The 23,469-nt window shown below is 48.0% G+C and overlaps 1 protein-coding gene across 2 annotated transcripts; it reads left to right on the forward strand.

Annotated features, from left to right (window-relative positions):
- The first annotated feature begins 919 nt into the window (after positions 1-919).
- On the forward strand, positions 920-23,219 carry LOC111233715 (receptor-type tyrosine-protein phosphatase beta-like). 2 transcript variants are annotated; one of them, XM_022761598.1, is made up of 32 exons: positions 920-1,227; positions 2,679-2,952; positions 5,934-6,245; positions 6,427-6,690; positions 7,117-7,380; positions 7,653-7,928; positions 8,377-8,643; positions 9,485-9,751; positions 10,239-10,502; positions 11,186-11,449; positions 11,944-12,207; positions 12,705-12,968; positions 13,389-13,658; positions 14,335-14,598; positions 14,721-14,987; positions 15,163-15,453; positions 16,942-17,220; positions 17,357-17,506; positions 18,014-18,272; positions 18,718-18,830; positions 18,963-19,068; positions 19,700-19,777; positions 19,956-19,973; positions 20,047-20,128; positions 20,220-20,310; positions 20,388-20,464; positions 20,700-20,834; positions 21,100-21,222; positions 21,450-21,613; positions 21,951-22,086; positions 22,550-22,661; positions 22,746-23,219. In XM_022761598.1, the coding sequence occupies exons 1-32, from the start codon at positions 1,105-1,107 to the stop codon at positions 22,766-22,768; spliced, it is 6,141 nt and encodes a 2,046-aa protein (XP_022617319.1). In that variant the 5' UTR covers positions 920-1,104; the 3' UTR covers positions 22,769-23,219. The 2 variants fall into 2 exon arrangements, with proteins under 2 accessions (XP_022617319.1, XP_022617320.1); XM_022761599.1 differs by lacking the exons at positions 14,721-14,987; positions 15,163-15,453; positions 16,942-17,220.
- The last annotated feature ends 250 nt before the right edge of the window (positions 23,220-23,469 follow it).

The raw sequence follows: 23,469 nt of genomic DNA on the forward strand, positions 1-23,469 counted from the left end.
GCAGTGGATCTGGACCACGTCACCAGACATCAGACCAACACGGACCCTGACGTCTCCACCTCAGTCACTGAGCTGTCGGCTTTAAACCGGACCCACTCGGTCTCATCCAGTCCGGCTGAGTCCACCACCGACACAGCAGAGAGTCCATCAGGTACCAACGTCCCTGAACTCAGGACTGAGTCCAGGACCTCATCAGTGCACCAACAAGTCTCCGCAGAGTCCTCAGAGTCCACGTCTTTACCTGGAAGTGAATGGACTGGGACCACTGCTGAGACTCTGGTCTCCTCTGGTGTCTCCTTCACCTCTAAGGACTCGACTGATTCTGGTTCATCAAACCACCATGAGACAACCACTGAGGAGAATTCCACCTCCACAGCTGCACCTCCACCTGCCACAGCTCCTTCACCTACAGCAACAGGACAGACATCCATCATGGAGACAGATCCAGCACCTACCACCTCCCAGACTCCACCCATCACCTCACAGGCCCCACCCATCACATCCCAGACCCCACCCACCACCTCCCAGACTCCACACACCACACACCAGACTCAACCCATCACCTCACAGGCCCCACCCAGCACATCCCAGACTCCACCCATCACCTCACAGGCCCCACCCAGCACATCCCAGACTCCACCCACCACCCCACAGACTCCACCCACCACCTCCAAGACTCCACCCACCACCTCCCAGACTTCACCTGCCATCTCCCAGACTCCACCCACCACCTCACAGACCCCACCCACCACCTCACAGACTCCACCCACCACCTCCAAGACTCCACCCACCACCTCCCAGACTCCACCTGCCATCTCACAGACTCCACCTGCCACCTCCCAGACTCCACCCACCACCTCACAGACTCCACCCACCACGCACCAGAATCCACCCACCACCTCACAGACTCCACCCACCACACACCAGACTCCACCTGCCACCTCACAGACTCCTCCCACACTCACCTGGACACTGCAGACAGACACGTCAGTGAACACCGCTACTCAAACTGCTCCATCCACGTCTCCAACAGCCAGGGCACCAACGGTCCCGCCCACCAGTCCGACCAATACACCTACAACCACAACCAGGAGCACTACAACCATGATGACCACCATCCAAACCACAGCCAGTTCAACCACGCCTGCAGCTACAACAACAGTGACCACGACTCGTCTGACGACAGCTACACCTCCGACCACAACTTCAGGAGTCACAGCTACACCTGTAAGTGCTGCTCCTTCACCTCTGTGGCTCTTTACTGTTTAATCATCTCTCCAGAATTTCAGGTTGTGTTTGGGATTGTTGCTAAAACACCTGATTTCACCACAGCTTTTTCTTAAAAGTTCTGTTGTTTTTAGTTGTTTCTAGAAGGTTTTTTTTGTTGCAATGAGACTGTGGGAGAAAATAAACGTCTGAATATAAAGTTGCTGTAGGGAAAAAGAAGAAGAGATTCTGCTCCTCTGCTCCATCTTTATCACAGGTAGAGCTGATCTTTAAAATCACCTCATCAATTTAACAATAATAACGTAGAGCTTTAGTGTTACTTGATGCATGATTGGCCTTTGGAAATCACACGTGATGTTGCAGCGCTACAAAACTATTTAACCCTTTCATGTTTGAATGTCTTTACACGTCTTTAACAGTGATGTTTGTTGGTGAATGTGAGACGTTCATGTCACACGTGTCTGCAGCTTCACAACAACAACACCACAAACAAGGAAGTAAGTTTGGTGACATCATCAAGGTTTTGATCAGGGACTGATGTGATTGGTTCATCTGGAGGAAAACACTAATGCTTCAGCAGTTTAGTTGAAGAAATCAGCTGAACTTTGAATGGAGTCTGGTAGGGAGGCTCTGACTGATGACGAGGAGTTAATGATGAAGAGGAGTTAGTGAGGCTGTGTCTATAATTAGAGCCTGTGTGAGGCTGCTTCCTGATTGGATAACTTTCTCTCAGTCATAACAATGGAGGACTGATGGAGCTGGTTTGATGCTAAAGGTCGTCACAGAGTCCGAGGCAGCAGGAAGGAAAGCAGGGTGGGGTGGTGGTCTGCAGAGTCCGCCTCTCCTGGTCGCAGAATAGTGAAAGTTTAGACATCGATGGATCCTCAGAGAGACGAGAGTCTGGCCTGGTCCTTTAACGTCTCACCTGAGACATGAAGAAACCAGGTGTGTGAGGGAGGGAGGATGAGGATGTAGACGTGGTCAGAGTCTGGACTGACTCGTGTCTGTAAGTTCGGTATGTCAGCTGACCTGGGTCCAGACCGGATCAGATCAGATCTATGATCTACGAGCGATGCTCAGATGTTTGATCCTCGGTTTGTTCTGGAACATGACTGCGGTGAGTTCACGGATCCAGTTTTAAAGGTTTCTAAAGTAGCTTAGACCAGGACCAGGGTCCTGAAGAAGGGGGTGATAGTGATGTCATCAACGTGGCACATTGAGCAGCTGATGTGACTGACTCATGTTTATTATTATCTATTTATTTACTTGATTATGTGTTTGAGGGGCGGGGTCACATGTTCAGACCTGTCTGTAGAGCACCCCCTCCAGATCAGAGCCGGTGACACCTCAGCCTGAGACCAGAGTCCTCCTAAGCCTCTGTGACCTCAGCCACTGAGGGGTGGGTGTGTAGGAGTGGTGTTCACCTGAGGTGACGTGACTTCCTCTTTCAGGTGCTGACCTCCACAGTTTCCCGCTGCTCTGTCAACGTGACGGGGATCAGCTCCGGTTTGGACTCGGCTGTAGTGACGTTGACCTCCGGCGGCCCGTCCTGTAACTTCAGTCTGGTTCCTGAGGAGGACTCTGAGTCCACCAACTGTGACCCACATGGAGAGACCGGGACCAGCTTCATCTGTCGGGTCGGGGGTCTGGAACCCGGGACTTTGTACCGGTTCACTGTGATTTCCAGGACGGATGGAGAGAGGAGCAGCGTGTCGGTGCGTACAGGTAAGAACTCACCTGGTTCTTCTTCTTGGGTTTGGTGAAGCTGATGTGGACCAGGACAGAATCTTGGTCTGAAGGTCTGGATGATCAGATCCAGACTGAGGCTCCATGTTGAACCTCATCACCTCACATCCTTGACTCAGTCAGACCAGGACCCTGGAGTCTCAGTGGTCCCTGACTGACACTACTGAGCATGTGCAGAAGTGTCATCATGTTTAAGACTGTGTCCAGGTCTGCTTCAGCAGTTTGACCTTTGACCTCAGATCAACTTCATCACATCTAAGACTGTTTCAGTCCACACACACACACGCACGCACGCACACGCGCACGCACACACACACACACACACACACAGGTGAAGGTCTTGGTTCAGAGCTCTCAGCTCTTCAACAATGGTCTTCATCTCATCTCAAGTGTTTGTTTCCAGAACACCCCCCCCCTCAGCCACTTCCCTCCTCACATTGTGAAAGGCAGGATACAGGAGGTCTCACTGCCACTGTTTTTACAGACTGAGGCTCAGACCGAAGAGTCACAGTGACTGATCTGGATCAGACTCAGGTCATCACAGATTCCATAAACCACATGTTTTTATTACAGTGAAACATCTGGGGCCAGTTTTAAACACCTTAAGATAAGATTTTCTTTAAAGTCCAACTTAAGGTTTCCTTAAAATGTTCACTTAAGTATTGAAGGTTTTTTCCTTATCTTAGTCTTAAACTGAAGGAATCACTTAAAGTCAGTTCACACCAAACTAAAGGAGAGTTTTCCGCGATCTGAAGAACCTGATGGAGCCTCAACCAGAGGAATTGATTTGTGTCTATAGATCTGATCAGTCAGTTAATGGTTTGATCTGGTCACTCCTCTCTCCTCAGCTGTTAATGATCGGATGTTATCTGTGGATCAGATTTACTTTTCAGGACATGTTTTCTTTGTTTTCTTCTTCTCCTCTTCTGAACTGCCTGGTTTTCTTTTCTACTGCCATTTTTTTCTTCTGGTCGACTTTGTGAGACGATACAGGTGAGATGTTCACAGGTATCACAAGTGCTAATGGCAGCAAACAAATGGTCTCCATGGAAACTGTAGAATTTTACTGCTGTAAAACCTCTTTCTTTGCTGTAAATGCCTTAATGTTTCTCCTTAACTAAAGAAACATTATAAGAGATTGAGAACAACAACCTTAAGTAACTCCCTCACCTAAGGAGAAATTTAACCTTAAGTCAGACTTAAGTAGAAAACTTCAGGTGTTTTGTTCCTTATATCTCTGACAGGTTTCAGCTGTAACTCTAAGAACAGACTTTAACCACACTGTGTGACTGTGGTTACCATGGTAACAGCAGATTTTACACTGCGTTGGACGGTGGTGGACACAGCGGTCCAGGACACGCTGTCCTCAGCTGTCAGGGATCTGCCAACAGGAAACCGTGAAGTCTCCTCAGGGAGGAAACCATTATGAAGACGGGTCAGGGTTCAGGACTGACTCCTCGTCCTGTCCCTCCCTGTCTTTTTTTCTGTTTCCTGTCTGGACTCACACCATCTCCATGGAAACGTCACATTCTTCAAGAAGCTGAAACAATCTTATCGAAGTCCCCCATCACTGCTGGACCTTACAAAGACCGGATACGCTGTAAGACCTGCATGTGCTCAGTCCGACACACCAACATGGTCAACATCTACACAAGACAGGACCAGATCTAACAGGACCAGGTCCAACAGGACCCGGTCGGACAGGACCAGGTCTGACAGGACCAGGTCCAACAGGACCAGGTCCGACTGAATCAGGGTCAGGTTATATCTGATCATTATTATTATTTGTTGTTGATGTTTGTTTACAATTGTTTAAAGACAGAAAAGCAGTAAAAAAATGTTTTGTATTTTCGTTTTTTGTCTGATAAATTATTAAAGGTTCAATAAACGATCGTTGGGTGTTATGAAAACACAACAAGAAGCTCAACTGATGACCATTAGCTCATGATAGCATAGCTGTGATATTATCCACAGAAATGCTGCAAGTTAGACAGCTAGCGATAGCAACATTTGCAAGTTAGCTATCATTAGCATGTCTCCTGTAGCCATCACTTATGAAAACAGTCTGTAACATTAAGGACCATAAAGTTACTGACACATGGAGGAGAAGAAAAACCAGTTCAGTCCAGCTGGCCTTTAGCAGCTTGTAGGGTTCTCCTCTCAGTAAACCAGACCAGTATCTGCTCCACAGTTGGACTGGAACAGAAATTCAGCCTCAAACTGATCCACTGGGACCAGCCGCACCAATGACACTGACAGAGCCAGTAAAGACACTGATGGAGCTGGTAACGACACTGATGGAGCTGGTAACGACACTGATGGAGCTGGTAACGACACTGATGGAGCTGGTAACGACACTGACGGAGCCAGTAAAGACTTTAAAATCTTTATGGATGTTTTGACGGTCCACTGGCCGACCAGGATCTGAGCCGGTAGTCCTCAGTCCAGTCCACCTGGTCTCTGGTCTCGTCTCTGTCTCTGTCCGAGGCCTTTGTAGATGAAAACGTAGTTTCTTCTTCAGTGGAGGAAATTCTGGAAGGTCACTTTCACCTGAACGTTGACATCACACCTGTGGGCGGAGCCTGTGTGTTTATAAACGTGGAGAGGACCAGCAGTTAAACAGGAGGGACTCACATGCACAAGCTACCAGACCAGCTACCAAAACAAAGACTAGACAAACTTAGTTGACATCACATATGGAGAGGGTGTGGCTTCATTCTCATTACTCCACTATATCTTTACATAGAGAACAGATGTTTGCTGCTGGGTTATTGTTTAAAATCTGTTTACAGTACCCTTAGTTGATTGTTATTGATTAATTAATACATTTTTCTGATCAATTGATTGTTTCTAGTGAACCTCTGACTCACAAAAAAAGGTGGATCCTTCATCCTTCTAGAGTCCCAGGTAAACCCTAACACCCTCCTTTCCTGTCTCTTGTCTCTTGTCTCCTGTCTCAGACCCTGTTGGTCCAGCTCATCTGGAGGTCCAGCTGGACCAGGTTCAGTCTCAGTATAAAACTCTGTCTGCAGTCAACACTGATTCTTCGGGTTTGAGGGTGTTCTGGTCTCGCTCTGCCGGTCATGTGGACTGGTATGATCTGAGTCTGGAGGACACCAGCACCGGATCCACCCGCAGTACCAGAGTCATGGGCTCTGCAGCCCCCCAGTCTGGGTTCAGCTCCCTGGTCCCTGGCACTCTGTACACAGTTAGCGTTGTGGCTATAGCCGGGAACAAGAGTGCTGCACCTGTCCACACCACGGCAACTACAGGTGAGGTCCACCTTCAGGTCTATGTGTCTGTGTGTAGACCAGGTCTGGTTTTATCTAGACTCGAAATTCACCTGTTTCCATCACTGTACTTTAACTTGTCGTACAGTATTTTTTATAGTCGGTACTTTAACTTGTTTTACTGAGGTCTGAAAACTTCCTGTCCCTCGTTTCCCTCGTCCAGCTCCCTCCTCTGTCAGTGGCCTCCAGGTGGCGTCCTTGTCCTCACGCAGCCTCAGTGTCTCCTGGCAGGGGGGTCTGGGCAGAACCGAGCGGTTCAGGGTTCTGCTGACGGACCAGGACGGGGTTCTTTTGAAGAACGTCACTCTGAAAAACACAGAGACCTCCGCCAAGCTGGACGACCTACAGCCAGGGACCCCGTACACTGTCACCGTGGTAACAGAGGCAGTGGGCCTGCAGAGCTCCACTTCCAAACAGGCTGTCACAGGTATGTATTATGGGATGTTTTTAAAGCTCTGCAGTGTTTTCAGAATAAAAGCTGCTTTGTGTTGTGTCAGTAATTAAACAGTGTATAACAACATCAACGACTGCATATCTGGACATAAATTCCAGCTCTGTCGCAGCAGCAGCGTCTCACTCTGCTGTTGTTTCCAGGATATTTTAGGCCAACCACCCCCACCCCTCCCACCCCTTCCTCTCACCACAGCTAACACCTCCCCCACCCAGAAACCAGTGAGTCAGCTGAGATTAAACACAACTGTGACTCTGGTTTAACTCATGTTGTTTCACTGGCTCAACAGGTGAAAAGTCATTGCCATAGCAACAGTGTCATCATTTCACTGCCGCTGCTAATTTAATGTAAATATCAGGTATGAGTCCTGAGGAGAGTAAACGTTTGTGGTTCCTCTCTCAGTCCCAGCAGAGCTCTCAGGGCTGAGGCTGGACAACAATGGCAGCTCACACAGTCTGCTGGCCTCCTGGGCCTCACCTGAGGGGGGCGTGGACCTGTACTTGGTCACCCTGTCGGCTCTCGGATCGACCGTCCAGCGACACCTCCTGCCTCCCAATGTCACCCAGCTTTTCTTTGAGGGTCTGGCCCCCGGTCGCAGCTACCAGCTGTCAGTCCGGACCACAGCTGGAGGACAGAGTACAGAGACCAGGACCAGCGGTAGGACAGGTGGGTCAGCACCTTCAGCCCTGAGTATTGTCTGCAGGTTTTCCTCTCAGGTCAGTGTCAGGTTTTCAGGTCAATGTGAAATCATGTTGTGATGACGATGACGATGACGATGATGATGACAATGACAATTATAATGACGACTACAACGATTATGATGAAAACCACAACTATGACAATTAGGACGACGATGACTAAAATGACTATGCTGATGATGATGTTGTATTTCCCTCCGTGTTGTAAGTGCTGTATAAATAAAGTTTCTGCCCCCCCAGTGCCTGACCGGGTGGCGGCGCTCTCCTTGTCTCCTCTTGCTGATGGCGGGACCCTGAGGCTCAGCTGGACGCAGCCCACAGGTGACTGGGAGAACTACGGCGTCCTGCTGAGGACGGGCTCAGCAGTCCTGGTGAATCGGACTGTGGACAGACCGAGCAGACAGCTGTCCTTCTCCGCCCTCGGGCTCGGCCTGGTGCCGGGACGCCGCTACACCGCAGAGGTCACGGTGAACAGCGGCATTCTGGGGAACACAGCGTACTGCCATGGACGACTCGGTCAGTTCATGTTCACACTAGGTGTTTCTACCAGGAATGTTTAGAGACCCACTGAGTTTGTTATTGATCAATCACTGATCATCTTATTGATTCATTGATTTCTGGTTTAGTTTCACAACCTGCTGCAGTCAGTGTGATGTCACTCACCTACGACATCACTTCCTGTTTTTTTCTAGAAAGTGAATATAAGGAGCAGGTACTTAATGACTGTTTCTCTATTTCCATCACCTGTTAGCATCACCTGAGAAGGTGGAGCAGGTGCTGAACTAATGAAACTAATGGACATCCAAAGATAGAAAGATAGAATTATCTCCTATCATGTATCCATTAACTCATTGTTGATAATAACAATAATAATCTGGCGGACAGATGGAAAGTGTCAGGTGTGGGGAGATGAACACCTGGTTCACAGGTGGTTTGTTGTACTAATGTTGCCCCCCCCCCCCAGCTCCTCGCCCTGTGCAGCAGCTGCTCGTCCGTCACGCCGATGACTCCTCTGTGAGCGTCCTGTGGAGTGGCCCGGACGGTGAGTGGGACGGCTTCACGGCGTTCCTCAGACCGGCGGACACCGACGCTGTGGTGGCTCAGAGGCTCCTCCCCTCGGAGTCCAGAGACTGCACCTTCAACGTCCTCACCTCAGGACGCCGCTACGCCATCACCGTGACAACCAACAGCGGGAACCTGAGCAGCTCTGCCTCTGTGACGGCGTGGACCAGTACGTAGAACCAGTCCAGACCATCAGCACCACGTGTTGGTCTCAGAACCAGTCCAGGATAGGATCCACTGTTCTCTAACCCCTCAGCTATAGATTATAGACAGAGTATTGATTATCGATTAACCATGCACCTCACACACTGCACAGCAACAGGTGTAGCTGTTTATGCAGCATCAGAATTATCCAACACATATGAACAATGGCCTGACCAGGTGATGACGTCACCATTAAAACACTAAACGCTTCCCTGTTGTGTCGGTGACAGTTAGCTAACTGTTAGCGTAGCCCAACAAAACAAACAGGGGTTCTAAACTTAAACAAAAATACAAACTGAAAGTGGTACAGTAAAAAAATATATTCAACAAATAATTCATAAATTAAAAAGTCAGTATCTTAAATTTGAGCACAAAGTGACGTGAGGGAGAAGATGCTCTGATGTAGGACTTCCTTCTGAAAGAGGGTTCAGTTTTTAACACACTAATCAATTCTGACATAAATCATTAAACAAACATGTTTGATTTGATATTGAGAACACACAGACTCCCCTCCACCAGCTCTGAGGTCAGTTAGAGAAACACCAAATCTAAAACAGGATGTTACTGCTAATTTACTCACAGACCACCGGGGGGCGCTGGAGGACCAATCTCTCTCTCCCTCTGCACTGTGGTCATGTGATCAGTGGTGAGAGATGCAGTGTGTGATGATCTGACTGACAGGGCTGTTTTCTAGTCTACATCCTGTTCCTGCTGTGGTGACCTGCTGGTCCTGGTCCTGGTCCTGTGTCAGTCCCACAGTTCAGCCTGTCTGATGATGGTCTCTCTGTCTGTGTCCGTCCTCTCAGGTCCGGCTCAGGTGGGCAGGCTGCAGGTTTCTAACCTCGGCACCACTGACAGTCTGCGGGCTCAGTGGCTCCGAGCCTCTGGGGATCTGGACTCGTACGAGGTCTTGCTGGTCCACGACAGCAGCGTCATCAAGAACGAAAGTGTGGAGGCCAACGCCACCAGTGTCGGCTTCCACGCCCTGAGAGCCGGAGCTCTGTACAGGGTGGTGTTAACCACGGTCAGAGCCGGACACACCTCCAGACAGGTGGTGGCAGAGGGACGCACCGGTAAGAGAAATCTGATTCCTCATGTTCTGCAGAGGTCAGAGGTCAGAGGTCAGACTGCAGAGTCACAGAGTTAATGACGTGAACTCAGTGATGTTACAACATGAGTTTGTTTTTAAATGTGAGACAATAGATACACTCATCCTCAGTGTGTGTGTGTGTGTGTGTGTGTGTGTGTGTGTGTGTGTGTGTGTGTGTGTGTTCAACTAAAAGCAGGATATTATTGAAAAGCAGGAATTTGTCAGGAATTTTCAGGAAGTGTCGAAAACAACAATAAAAAAAACCTTTCAGAGACTTCCTGTCAGAGACTTCCTGTCAGGAAGAGGACAAACTTCATCATTCAATTTAAAGACGTTTCTGCTGCTGGAGAACATGTGGAGGAATGTTTCAGAGACAGTGGACACATGAGGACTGATATATATCATAAGATCAAAGGGCGTGATATTACTGATGGTTGTTTCTTCCTGCGTCTCTGACCTTCTTCCATCAGTCCCTGCAGCCGTGGGCGAGGTGACAGTCAGTAACAACGGTCGTATGGACTTCCTCAGTGTGTCGTGGCGTCCGGCTGCAGGTGAGGTGGACAGTTACCTGGTGACTCTGAGCGACCGGGAGAAGACGGTTCACACTCTGGCTGTTTCTAAGTCCAGTCCAGAGTGTGTCTTTAACTCCTTGGTGTCCGGACGCCTCTACAACATCTCCATCACATCCCGCAGCGGCAGCTACCACAACCACACCTTCGTCCAGGAGAGAACACGTAAGTCCATCACTTACTTGTCTGTTTTTGTGGTGTCGGACCGGTGCCACTGAGGGTCAAACTTCATCACTGAGTCTGGAAACAACAGCTGACATGTAATGTAACATGTAATGATGTAATGATAATAATAATGATTGAACTGTATTTACACAGCAGGAGTTAAAACAGGAAATCATTAAAAAACTGGGAAAACGTTCAAATCAAAAACATTAAAAAAAACCTCTGAGGTAATTAAAAGCTAAATTGAACAGGTGTGTTTTCAGTTGTTTAGAAACATCCACTCATCCATTCCTCTCATATTTCTTGGAAGTGTTGTTCCACAGTCGAGGTCACAGTGGGTGAAGAGCTTCCCCAGGTTTATTTTGGGGACATTAGGGACATTTCTGAATCAGCTGAAGTTTCTCAATTGACTTTTTTGGGAATACCAGTAGAAAGAGTGTCACAGTTTCCAGTCTGCTTGAAGACAAAGAATGAAGGAGCTTCTCATCAGCTTTGTTGAGTTAAAAACAGACGCACTCTGGCAACATTTCTTAGGAGGAAGAAAGCGGTCATGGTTACGTTGCTTATGTGGGATTTGAAACGTCAATCAGAGTCTAAAATTACATATAAATATGAAAGTTCATGTTGTGTTCCCTCGTCATGACGGCGAGTTATCAGTCTTCTTACCCACTGTCCTCTCTCAGAGCCGTCAAAGGTCCAGAACCCGACAGCGACCCACGCTGCCCGGGATGACTACCTGAAGGTCTACTGGCGTCACGCTGCTGGAGACTTCGACCTGTACCAGGTGTTCATCAAACACAACAACGTGTTCCTGCAGAACCAGACGGTGCTGAAGACGCAGAACGAGTGTGTGTTTAACGGCCTGGTGCCAGGAAGACTCTACACGGTGCTGGTGAACACGCGGAGCGGGAAATATGAAGCCAGCGCCTCCACCCACGGCAGGACCCGTGAGTGACCTCTGACCTCTGACCTACCTGCACTGGGGTCAAAAGTTTAGTCTAAAGCCAGGAGGTGGCTCCTCCATGAAACTTTGACCTGTTCTGACCTTTAGGAGATCAGCCAATAACTGAAGGCTGATTAACATGGTACTTACATAGACCTGCTGGACCTGAACCAGATCAGACCAGATCAGGAGAGCCCCATAGAGTCACTGTAAATGGTGTGTGGTCAGTTGGGACGATGGAAAGTGATCAGATTTTATTGATACCAGTGTCGTTATTGATTCTGTTATTGGTCTAATTCTTTATTGATTTCTGCTCAGTCTGTTTTCTGATGTCTGAGTGTGAAGCCTGGACTTTTACTTCCTGTCCGCCATGAGTTTGACATCATTGTTTTGCAACTGTCAGAAAAACCTGCATCCACAGCTGTCCTGATGTTTCCAGAGTGTTTATTCACATGATTAAATCAGACAGACTGACTCCACCCCCTCCTGTTCCTGCAGTCCCATCAGCGGTCCGGTTCCTGGTCCTGGCCAGGCAGGGGACCGAGGACCTGAGGGTGACATGGTCCGCCGCTCTGGGTGACGTGGATCACTACGAGGTGCAGCTGTTGTTCAACGACATGAAGGTGTTCCCTCCCATCACTCTGGGCAGTGGCGTTGGGGAGTGTGTGCTGTCCTCGCTCACACCTGGACGCCTCTACAAGATCCTGGTTTCAACCTTCAGCGGCCCCAACCAGAGAGCCCAGTTTATAGAGGGCCGCACAGGTCAGGAGGGGGGAGGGGGGACACCTCACAACAGCTGACAGGGTCTGGGTATCATCAGATAGTCCATGACTCATTTGTAATTTAAAACAACAAACCTTTGAGTATGGGATTTGTTTCAAAACCAAAATGGAAAAACCGTGATTCCTTTTATCATTATTTTGTTTGAAACTAAAAACCAGATTTACACGGTTTTGTTTGATTTTTAATTTGAAACCAAAAATGAATAATAAAATCATGTGATCTGTTCGTTTTCTGCCAGAAAATCTCATTTAAAAAATGGTCCAATTTTGAACAGACAGGAAGAGGAAGTGAAGTGTAAAACAGTCAAAATAAAAGCCAGGAGGACATGAAGGTATAATATTAAGCAAGCACAGGATCTATAATGTAATGTAATGTTAGAAGACAGGTAGACGAATAACCAGCTCCAATAATAGATTATTAATCTCTGAGAGGAAAGACTCTGTAAATATAAACCAGGTGAGACTCTGTGTCTTCAGTTCCCAGCAGAGTGAAGAACATCCATGTCAGTAACAGTGGAGACAGCAGCAGTCTGAAGGTGAGCTGGACTCCGGGTCAGGGAGACGTGGACGGGTTCTCTGTGTTTCTGTTCAGACAGAGCAGACAGCTGGATGTCCGCCGCGTCCTCAAACACCAGAACGAGGTGACGTTCGGATCCCTGCAGCCCGGACAGGTGTACACTGTGACCGTCCAGTCTGTGAGCGGAGAGCTGGTCAACAACAACACTGCCTCAGGACGCACAGGTCAGCACACACCTGTACACAAATCTGTACACACACTTGTACACACACTTTTACACACACCTATACACACACCTGTACAGTGTATGTTGTACTAAAGTTGGTACTTGATGATACCAACTTTCAGTGTAACAGTTTTCTATCAGCTGATCAATAACTAATAATCTCTTCAGTGTTGAAAACACTCAGATTCCTGAGTCTGGAGCTGTTTCCTCCCGCTGCTGTTTTTCACAGTAAAGGTTCAGGAGTGTATTCATGGTCATGTAAGTTAAAGAGAAGAAGAGGAAGACTCTCTTTCTCTGCTGACATCTAGTGGCCACTTAAAGAAAACCATCTCCAGACTCAGCTTTTCTTTTCGTTTCTTTTTCCACCATAACCTCCAACAATCCCTACCTAACACCCACCCTCCCGTCCTGTCTCCAGTCCCCTCAGCAGTGACGGGGGTCCAGGTGGAGAACCTTCACACCACCTGCAGCCTCCAGGTGAACTGGCAGGAAGCTCTGGGTGTGGCTGACGGGTACATCCTGCAGGTTCTGGACAGCAGAGGTGGTCTGGTGACAAACTCCTCTCAGCCCTCTGGACACACCAGCTACAGATTCGACGGCCTCACCCCGGGAAAGAAGTACCGAGTCCTAGTCCAGACCACCAGCGGGGGGGTCCACAGCCCGGGGGTCAACGCAGAGGCTCGGACACGTAAGACTTCCTGTTTCTAACTCAAACAAGGTGGAATGGTTCTATAGCATCAGGAAGGTTTGGAGTCTGAATGTTAAAAGATTAAATCTTTATAGAATGAAGAGATCATTTAAAAAAATTTTTTTTGATTATTTGTCAAGAAAAAAGGTGGAAGGTTTCAGATAATAAAGTTTTAATGTAAAAAAAATCATAAAAAGTTGTAATTTTTACACAAAAAAAGTAATTTCTTAGAAAAATTATTATGAAATTGAAAATGATGTAAAAAAAAAATACTTTGAATAAAATTGGAAGGTTCCGACAAAAAAGGGTTTAAGAGCAAAGTCAAAATTCTTTGACCGAAAATGTTTCTTATATTTAATTCAAGAAAAGAAGTTAAAACATTTCAAGCAAAAAGACAAAAAGACAAAATGTCAGAAAGACAAAAAGACATAAAGAGAAAAAGAAAAAGAGAAAAAAAGACAAAAAGAGTGTTTCGTGAATAATGTTTAAATATTTCCAGAAAGTCTTTAGAGAACATTGGTCTCTGGTTCATGGTCTTATGTGGTTTTAGTCTCTGGTCTTATGTGGATTTATTCTTGAGGTCTGAGCCCTGAACCTGGATCAATCTGAAGTGTCTGCTGCACTGATACATATTGAACATGTACAGACTAAATATGGTCAGTTTTCTTCCCATCAGGCCCTGCAGCCGTCACCGACCTGGCCGTGAAGATCAACACCACCAGTAGCCTGTCCTTCCTCTGGTCTCCACCAGAGGGCGAGTTCGAGCTCTACGAGATCTTCTTGTATAAAAGTGATGAATCGCTGCAGGAGAGACAGCGAGCCCAGTCCAGCAGTCAGCAAGTCTCCTTCCAGGGTCTCAGACCTGGCGCCCTCTACAGGATGGTCATCCTGACCCACAGCGGAGACCAGACCAACCAGACCTCCATCTTGGCCAGGACAGGTGAGGGGGGAGGGAATAGTTGATATGATTAAGGATGAGTCATGATCTTACAGGTATTTCATTCACTGATCACTGATCATGGATCAATGGTCATTGGGACCATGTCTCCTCCTCCTCCTTAGTCCCAGCAGCCGTGATCTCTCTGAGGGCTAACAGTGGAAACCAATCTGAGTCTCTGTGCGTGACCTGGGGGCGTGGCCTCGGTGATGTCAGTGGTTTCATGTTGTCTCTCTACAAACCTGACAACTCCAAACAGGCCGAGCAGCAGCTGGACTCAGAGGCCTTTGAGTTCGTCTTCTCAGACCTGGTCCCGGGTCGACTATACCGAGCTGAGGTCCTGAGTCTGAGCGGAGAGCTCAGCAACAGAGCCATCACCCTGGGCCGGACCGGTGAGATTGATCATTATTATTATCAATTAGATGTTGATCCGCATCTAATTGATTTAGATAATCAATCAATGAATAAAATGATCAATCAGAGTTTGACACGTGGAGCTAAGATTTGGTTTTACTTTGTCATGAACAACTACATCACACAAACATTCACAACCCTCCTCCCCAAAAGCTCCCAGACCTCCAACCTCCTTCCTGTTCAGGGGGGTCACCAACACCTCCCTGGAGATCACATGGAGTGGTCCTGTGAGCTCCGACTATGACAACTTCGACCTGCAGTGGACTCCTGTAGACCGGCTGTCCGTCATCAACCCATATCACAGCCGGACATCCGGCAGCCGCATCCTGGCCGGGATGTTCCCTGGACGACTCTACACCTTCAGCCTCCGAACTGTCAGCGGGGACACGGAGGCCGGGGCCACACCCACCTACAGCACAGCCATCCACAGCAGCATCCGAACCAGTAGGTGGCAGCAGTTCACTTCACTTCACCTCACTTCACTTTACTTCACTTAATTTCACCTCACTTCACTTCATTTCAGTTCACTTGAGTTCACTGCAGTTCACTGCAGTTCACCTCAGTTCACTTCACTGTACCTCAGTTCTCATCACTTCATTTCAGTTCACTTGAGTTCACTGCAGTTCACTGCAGTTCACCTCAGTTCACGTTCATGTACCTCAGTTCACTTCACTTCATTTCAGTTCACTTGAGTTCACTGCAGTTCACCTCAGTTCACTTCAATGTACCTCAGTTCACTTCACTTCATTTCAGTTCACTTGAGTTCACTGCAGTTCACCTCAGTTCACTTCACTTTACCTCAGTTCACTTCACTTCATTTCAGTTCACTTGAGTTCACTGCAGTTCACCTCAGTTCACTTCACTGTACCTCAGTTCACTTCACTTCATTTCAGTTCACTTGAGTTCACTGCAGTTCACCTCAGTTCACTTCAATGTACCTCAGTTCACTTCACTTCATTTCAGTTCACTTGAGTTCACTGCATTTCACCTCAGTGCACTTCACTTGAGTTCACCTCAGTTCACTTCACCTCAATTCACTTGAGTTCAGTTCACTTCAGTTCACTTGAGTTCACTGCATTTCACCTCGGTTCACCTCAGTTCACCTCAGTCCACCTCAGTTCAGTTCACCTCAATTCATTTGAGTTCACTTCACTTCATTTCAGTTCACTTGAGTTCACTGCATTTCACCTCAGTTCACTTCACTTCATTTCAGTTCACCTCAGTTCACTTCACTTCATTTCAGTTCACTTGAGTTCACTTCAGGTCACCTCAGTTCACTTCAGTTCACCTCAGTTCCCCTCAGTTCACTTCAGTTCAGTCCACATCAGTTCACTTCAGTTCACCTCAGTCCACATCAGTTCACTTGAGTTCACTGCATTTCACCTCAGTTCACTTCACTTCATTTCAGTTCACCTCAGTTCACTTCACTTCATTTCAGTTCACTTGAGTTCACTGCAGTTCACCTCAGTTCACTTCAGGTCACCTCAGTTCACTTCAGTTCACCTCAGTTCCCCTCAGTTCACTTCAGTTCAGTCCACATCAGTTCACTTCAGTTCACCTCAGTTCACTTCAGTTCACTTGAGTTCACTGCAGTTCACCTCAGTTCAGTTCACCTCAATTCACTTCAGTTCACTTCACTTCATTTCAGTTCACTGCAGTTTGCCTCAGTTCACTTCAATTCACCGTGGTTCACTTCACTTCAGCTCATTTCAGTTCACTTCAGTTCACTGCATTACACCTCATTTCACTTCACTTCACCTCAGTTCATTCAGTTGACCTCAGTTCACTTTGGTTCACTGCAGTTCACCTCGCTTCACCTCAGTTCACCTCTCTTAACTGTTGGTATTTAATCTGCTGATGATGCGTTCATGGTCTTCGTAAATCACTGTGTTAATGTCATACTCGCTCTGCTGTCGTCGTCTCCTGCTGAAGAGCCGGGGCGAGTCCACGGCCTCCACTGTCGCCCTCAGAGCTCCAACTCCATCTCCTGCTCGTGGGGGCCTCCGGTGGCCGACTACGACTCCTACACCGTCGAGTGTCTCCTCCAGGACTCCCAGACGCTGGTTTACTCCAGACGCACCAGCGGAAATGCCACCACCTACGTCATCACCCAGCTGGAGCCCCACAAACGCTACACGGTCTCTGTGAAGGTGATCTCAGACCAGACGACCAGCGACGCGGCTCAGGACGACGTGGTCACCATGATTGACCGTAAGGGGGGCGGGGCATAAAGACCAGAGTCCAGCATCAGGCTTTATGAATTGCTCAGGTTTAGACCAGGACTTACTTTTTATCAAATCAAGTGTCAAATGAAGATTTCTAAAGCGCCCTGTCATGACTCCCCCAGGTCCTCCTGTCCCCCCCCTCAGTACCCGGGTCAGTGATAAGTCCGCTGTGGTTACCAAGTCCTCCATCATCTTCAGGTTCAACTGCAGCTGGTTCAGTGACGTCAACGGAGCCGTCAGGTTCTTCACTGTGGTGGTGACTGAGTCTGAAGGTACCGACACCCTGACAGCGCACCATAATCATATCTGATTGGTTGGTTCAGTCACAGCAGGCGGAGCCAGACTGAGCAAACACCTCCACATGCTCTGATTTTAAATTCATCTTCCAACATTAACATAGCAGGGCTACATCAGTGCTCATTTAATCCTCCAACACCTGTACCTGTACCTGCACCTTTCTTACCTGCAGGATTATGGCTGATTTCACAAATATTAATAATAATGGAAAACAATTGATGATATTAATATTTCATATTTTCTTTGTTAGTATTTTAACCAAAGTTACAGTTAACCGAGTCTGTCTATGAAAACAGCTTTTCTCTTCCTGGCTCCGCCCTCTGAGGTGCAACACAATCAGTGAGATTATTTTCTGTAAAAACTACATTGTCTCAATATTTATAGAAATTTAAATGTAAAGAACTTGGAGTTACTGAAGAACATGTCGCAGTATTTAAGGAAACTGGACTCTGACTGCTTTTCCCTGTCTTTCATTTCTGGAGGTGTTGACAATGTGCAGCCGGACCAGCAGCACCCTCTGCCCTCCTACCTGGACTATAAGTCCAACAGCTCCATCAAGTCCTACCAAACCAGATACTTCCACAGTAACTGCACCGAGGGCCCCCACAGCTTTGAGATCAACGTGGGGACGGGGATGGAGTCACTTGGAGGGTCCTGCGACCACAGAGACACAGATCCAGAGACCAGCAGAGACCTGAACCAGTTCTGTGATGGACCACTGAAGCCTAAAACTGCCTACAGGTACTGAGCAGAGGGAGTTCTCACTCTTCAGGTTTTAGACTCAGAACTAAAATCCAGTTTATTGCCCCAGTTTATTTCCAAAGAATTTTAACTGCAACATCATCATTATGTCATCTTTGTCAGTTACAACAGTTTGTAAAAACCAGCTGTGCTTAAAGTCAGTGAGAACGAGACTCTTTGTCTTTACCTTTGATTCTCCCCAACAGAAACCTGAGGAGGCTCCCTCTCCTGTAGTGACAGATGTGACAGATGTTGTCCTCACAAAGTAAACACAAGTAGCAGATAGAAAATACAGAACTTAATGTACTCAATAACATCATATGAGTAAATATGAAGAGTAAAAAGTATCATCAGTGTAGAATCCTGCAGGTGTTTATTGTCGTAGAATCGCTGAGTTCAGTAGATGAACTGAAGCTGGTGTGTGCTGTTTGCTTGTGTCCCTCAGACTCAGTGTTCGAGCTTTCACTCAGCTGTTTGACGAGGAGAGAAGCGACTTCCCCATGTCCTCTCCTCTGTACACCGACACATACCTGTCCCTCCCTGTGGTCACCGAGGCCGGTGAGGACAAAGCAGGAGGAAGGCTCTGTCTGTCTGTTGTAAAGAGAACAAACACTAGTGCTCATGCTAACAGCAGTCAGGTGGTAGGAGGGAAGAAAAAACAGATGTTATCTGACTGTTTGTCTCCTGCAGAACCTCTGGGCGGCGTGATCGAGGGCGTCAGTGCTGGGCTGTTCCTCATCATCATGATGGTGGGGGTCACCGCTCTGCTCGTCTGCAGACACAGAGCTCGCAAAGTGTGAGTATCTACAGACACAGTGAGGAACTGACACAGTAACGAGCCGCTGTAACGAGCTGCTGTAACGAGCCGCGGTAACGAGCCGCTGTAACGAGCCGCTGTAACGAGCCGCTGTAACGAGCCGCTGTAACGAGCCGCTGTAACGAGCCGCTGTAACGAACCGCTGTAACGAGCCGCGGTAACGAACCGCTGTAACGAGCCGCTGTAACGAACCGCTGTAACGACCCGCTGTAACGAGCCGCGGTAACGAGCCGCTGTAACGAGCCGCTGTAACGAGCCGCTGTAACGAGCCGCTGTAACGAGCCGCTGTAACGAGCCGCTGTAACGAGCCGCTGTAACGAGCCGCGGTAACGAACCGCTGTAACGAGCCGCTGTAACGAGCCGCTGTAACGAGCCGCGGTAACGAGCCGCGGTAACGAGCCGCGGTAACGAGCCGCTGTAACGAGCCGCGGTAACGAGCCGCTGTAACGAGCCGCTGTAACGAGCCGCTGTAACGAGCCGCAGTAACGAGCCGCTGTAACGAGCCGCTGTAACGAGCCGCTGTAACGAACCGCTGTAACGAGCCGCTGTAACGAGCCGCTGTAACGAGCCGCTGTAACGAGCTGCTGTAACGAACTGCTGTGTGTTTCAGTGTTGAGGAGAGAGCAGGAGTCAGGATGAGTGTGAGGAGAGAGAGAGCGACATCAGGAGGTCACCTGGGAAACAGAGGGTAAGAACGGTACTACTGTAAAACTACTGTAATACTACCATAATACTACTGTAATACTACTGTAATACTACTATACTACTCAAGTACAGTACAGTAAACCTGCTCGTGTTGCTCTGATGATTCTTCTTCATCATGTGGTTGTGACACTAACATCTGCTCCTCTTCCTCTCGTCTCCAGAAACCGTCGTATCTCCAGGTGAGACATCAACCTGCTGCTTCATGTCTTCACCTGGGACGTGTTCTTGTCTTAAACCTTCTGTCTCTTTCAGTCCCATCAAGATCCTGAACTTTGAGTCTCACTACATCAAACTTCAGGCTGACTCCAACTACCTGCTGTCAGAGGAGTACGAGGTAATCTACACATACAGCAGCTACGGGGGGTGGGGTGGGGGTGGGGGTAGGGGGCTCTGATGACCTCTGAACCCTGTTCTCGTCCCATCAGGACCTGAAGGACGTTGGCCGTAATCAGCCTCTGGACTCGGCTCTGCTGCCAGAGAACCGTGGGAAGAACCGGTATAACAACATCCTTCCCTGTGAGTGAGCCAGAGTCCGCACATTCGGGGGGGGGGGGGTTCAGGGTCTGAACTGAGTCTGTGGTTTCTGTGTCCAGACGACTCCACCAGGGTGAAGCTGTCCTACGTAGACGATGATCCTTGCTCCGACTACATCAATGCCAGCTACATCCCTGTAAGACCCCTCCTGAGCCTGGTCCAGGCTGCAGTCCTGAGTCTGGCCCAGAGTCTGGCCCAGAGTCTGGCCCAGAACCTGCAGAGCCTGGTCCAGAGTTCGGTCCAGACTCCAGTACAGAGTCTGGCCCAGAGTCTGGCCCAGAACCTGCAGAGCCTAGTCCAGAGTCCGGTCCAGACTCCAGTACAGAGTCTGGTCCGAAGTGGACAACACTGCTGACGCTGTGTGTTTTCAGGGGAATAACTTCCGGCGGGAGTACATCGCCACTCAGGGCCCTCTGCCGGGAACCAAAGACGACTTCTGGAAGATGGTTTGGGAACAGAACGTCCACAACGTGGTGATGGTCACTCAGTGTGTGGAGAAAGGAAGGGTGGGTAGTGACATCATCATTTCATCTGCTGAAAAGTGCGGTTCTGTCAGAGGAACGTCACGCCTCGTTCCACCTCCACAGAAGCACCCTGAATCAGCTGTTTGTGTGTTTGTGCACATTCAGGTGTCTCTGTTTAAGTGTGTTGGCTGGTCTGAGGTCTGTGGGAGGAGCCTCACTACAGTGACTCTGCCCACCAGACAACCGACAGCAGCAGCAGATGAAACAAACAATAAAGTGACTGCTTCATCTTCTTCTCTGCCTCCAGGTGAAGTGTGATCACTACTGGCCCTTTGACCAGGATCCTCTGTACTACGGAGACCTGATCGTCCAGATGTTGTCGGAGTCCGTCCTACCTGAGTGGACCATCCGAGAGTTCAACATCTGCAGCGTATGCTACCTTTGATTTCATCTCTACACCGTCGTCATCGTTTACAACCAGGAAATCTGAAGAGAAAGGAACTAAAATCATTTCGCCAGTGTTTGAACTTAAATTTCACGATATGATAAATAAATAATGTTGTCAGAACTTCAACATCCTGCGTTAAAAGAAGTAAACTTTTCAGGTTCTGGGCCTGATTCTGGACCTGTTTCTGAACCTGTATATCTGTGTGTCAGGAGGAGCAGCTGAGCTTCACCCGCCTGGTCCGTCAGTTTCACTACACGGTGTGGCCCGATCACGGAGTCCCAGAGACCACCCACTCCCTCATCCAGTTTGTCCGGACTGTCAGGGACTACGTCAACAGGACTCCTGGATCTGGACCCACCGTCGTCCACTGCAGGTACAGAACATATATGTACTGTAAATAAAATACTATATATAACCTGTTAGTTTACAGTCTCCATGACAACGTACAGAACAACTTTAAGATGAAGTGTAATTAGCTATTATTTTGATGATCGATTACATGACATAAAAAATGAGTGTCCATGTTCTGAGATGTGATTTTGTTGAAAATGTCACATGACAAGTGTTTTCTGTTTGTTCTATCAAAAAAAATCAAATCAAAAAAACAAATAAACTGGAGCAAGAAAAGAGATGTGATGTCATTGTGTGCGTGTGTGTGTGCGTGTGTGTGTGCGTGTGTGTGTGCGTGTGTGTGCGTGTGTGTGTGTCAGTGCTGGTGTGGGTCGTACAGGGACCTTCATCGTTCTGGATCGAGTGCTGCAGCAGCTGGACTCCAAGGACACGCTGGATATCTACGGCTCCGTGTTTGACCTGAGACTCCACCGATCACACATGGTGCAGACTGAGGTAGGACTGCAAGGCATTATGGGAGGTGTGTGTGTGTTTGTGTGTGTGTGCAGTCACACAGGTGTTTGTTTTGGTTTTTTTAATCCTTCACATTGTATCCAGAATCCAGAAACAGGTGACTGCAGGTGTTGTTGATGTTTACTGAATGTTGTGTTGTTGTTGTTGTTGTCTTGTTTTTGTTTACTGAACGTTGTGTTGTTGTTGTTGTTGTCTTGTTGTTGTTTACTGAACGGTGTGTTGTTGTTGTCTTGTTGTTGTTTACTGAGCGTTGTGTTGTTGTTGTCTTGTTGTTTACTGAATGGTGTGTTGTTGTTGTCTTGTTGTTGTTTACTGAACGGTGTGTTGTTGTTGTCTTGTTGTTTACTGAACGGTGTGTTGTTGTTGTTTACTGAGTGTTGTGTTGTTGTTGTTGTGTTGTTGCTGTTGTTGTTGTTTACTGAGTGTTGTGTTCTCCTGTTCTCAGTGTCAGTACTCGTACCTCCATCAGTGCGTCAGAGACGTTCTAAGAGCCAGGAAGCTTCGCAGCGAGCAGGAGAACCTCCTCTGCCCCGTCTATGAGAACGTGAACCACAGAGGTGAGTGAGGTCACAGCAGCTCAGTGTCATCACAGTGACATCACAGTGAACTCATCCTCACACGTGTCCGTCCTTCCTCCACAGAGATGCTGAGCTACAGACGTTAATGTTGTTGTGAGACGCAGCACATCTATTTTTCTACCACTGTTTATATTAGAGAGAAACTTTATGATTATTTATGTAACACACCTGTACATACACCTGCGTCATACTGTGTCTGTATATATCCTGCAACAGATGTTTTTTATAAGAGATAATGTTTCAAGCCTACAAGGCACATGACCAGAAGAGTCAGAGGAGTCAGAGGAGTCAGGTGAGTCAGGTGAGTCAGGTGAGTCAGGTGAGTCAGGTGAGTCAGGGGTCCGGAGTCTGATCCTCTGTATGAAGGTCTCAACAGAGCAGCTGTGGTCTGATTCAGGACAGTGAGCTGGTGTCTGTGTCTTTAAGTTTATTGTGCAGCAGCTTTCAACCAACTACACCTGAACTACACCTGAAATACATCTAAACTACACCTAAACTACACTCTCTACACCTACACTACACCAACTACACCTACACTACACCCTCTACACCTAAACTACACCAACTACACCTACACCCTCTACACCTACACTACACCCTCTACACCTACACTACACCAACTACACCTAAACTGCACCCTCTACACCTACACTACACCAACTACACCTAGAGAACCTCTTCTGCCCGTCTATGAGAACGTGAACCACAGAGGTGCAGTGAGGTCACAGCAGCTCAGTGTCATCACAGTGACATCACAGTGAACTCATCCTTCACACGTGTCCGTCCT

The sequence above is a fragment of the Seriola dumerili genome, unplaced genomic scaffold, assembly GCF_002260705.1.
Source record: "Seriola dumerili isolate Sdu_G_001 unplaced genomic scaffold, Sdu_1.0 BDQW01000417.1, whole genome shotgun sequence".
NCBI classification, from domain to species: Eukaryota; Metazoa; Chordata; class Actinopteri; order Carangiformes; family Carangidae; genus Seriola; species Seriola dumerili.

Excerpts from the sequence above, each read along its gene's own strand:
- LOC111233715 (XM_022761598.1), top strand. The coding sequence starts at position 1,105 with ATGATGACCACCATCCAAACCACAGCCAGTTCAACCACGCCTGCAGCT. Across the intron at positions 18,831-18,962 it reads CCCTGTGGTCACCGAGGCCG|AACCTCTGGGCGGCGTGATC; the intron begins GTGAGGACAAAG and ends TGTCTCCTGCAG. Across the intron at positions 19,069-19,699 it reads AGACACAGAGCTCGCAAAGT|TGTTGAGGAGAGAGCAGGAG; the intron begins GTGAGTATCTAC and ends TGTGTGTTTCAG.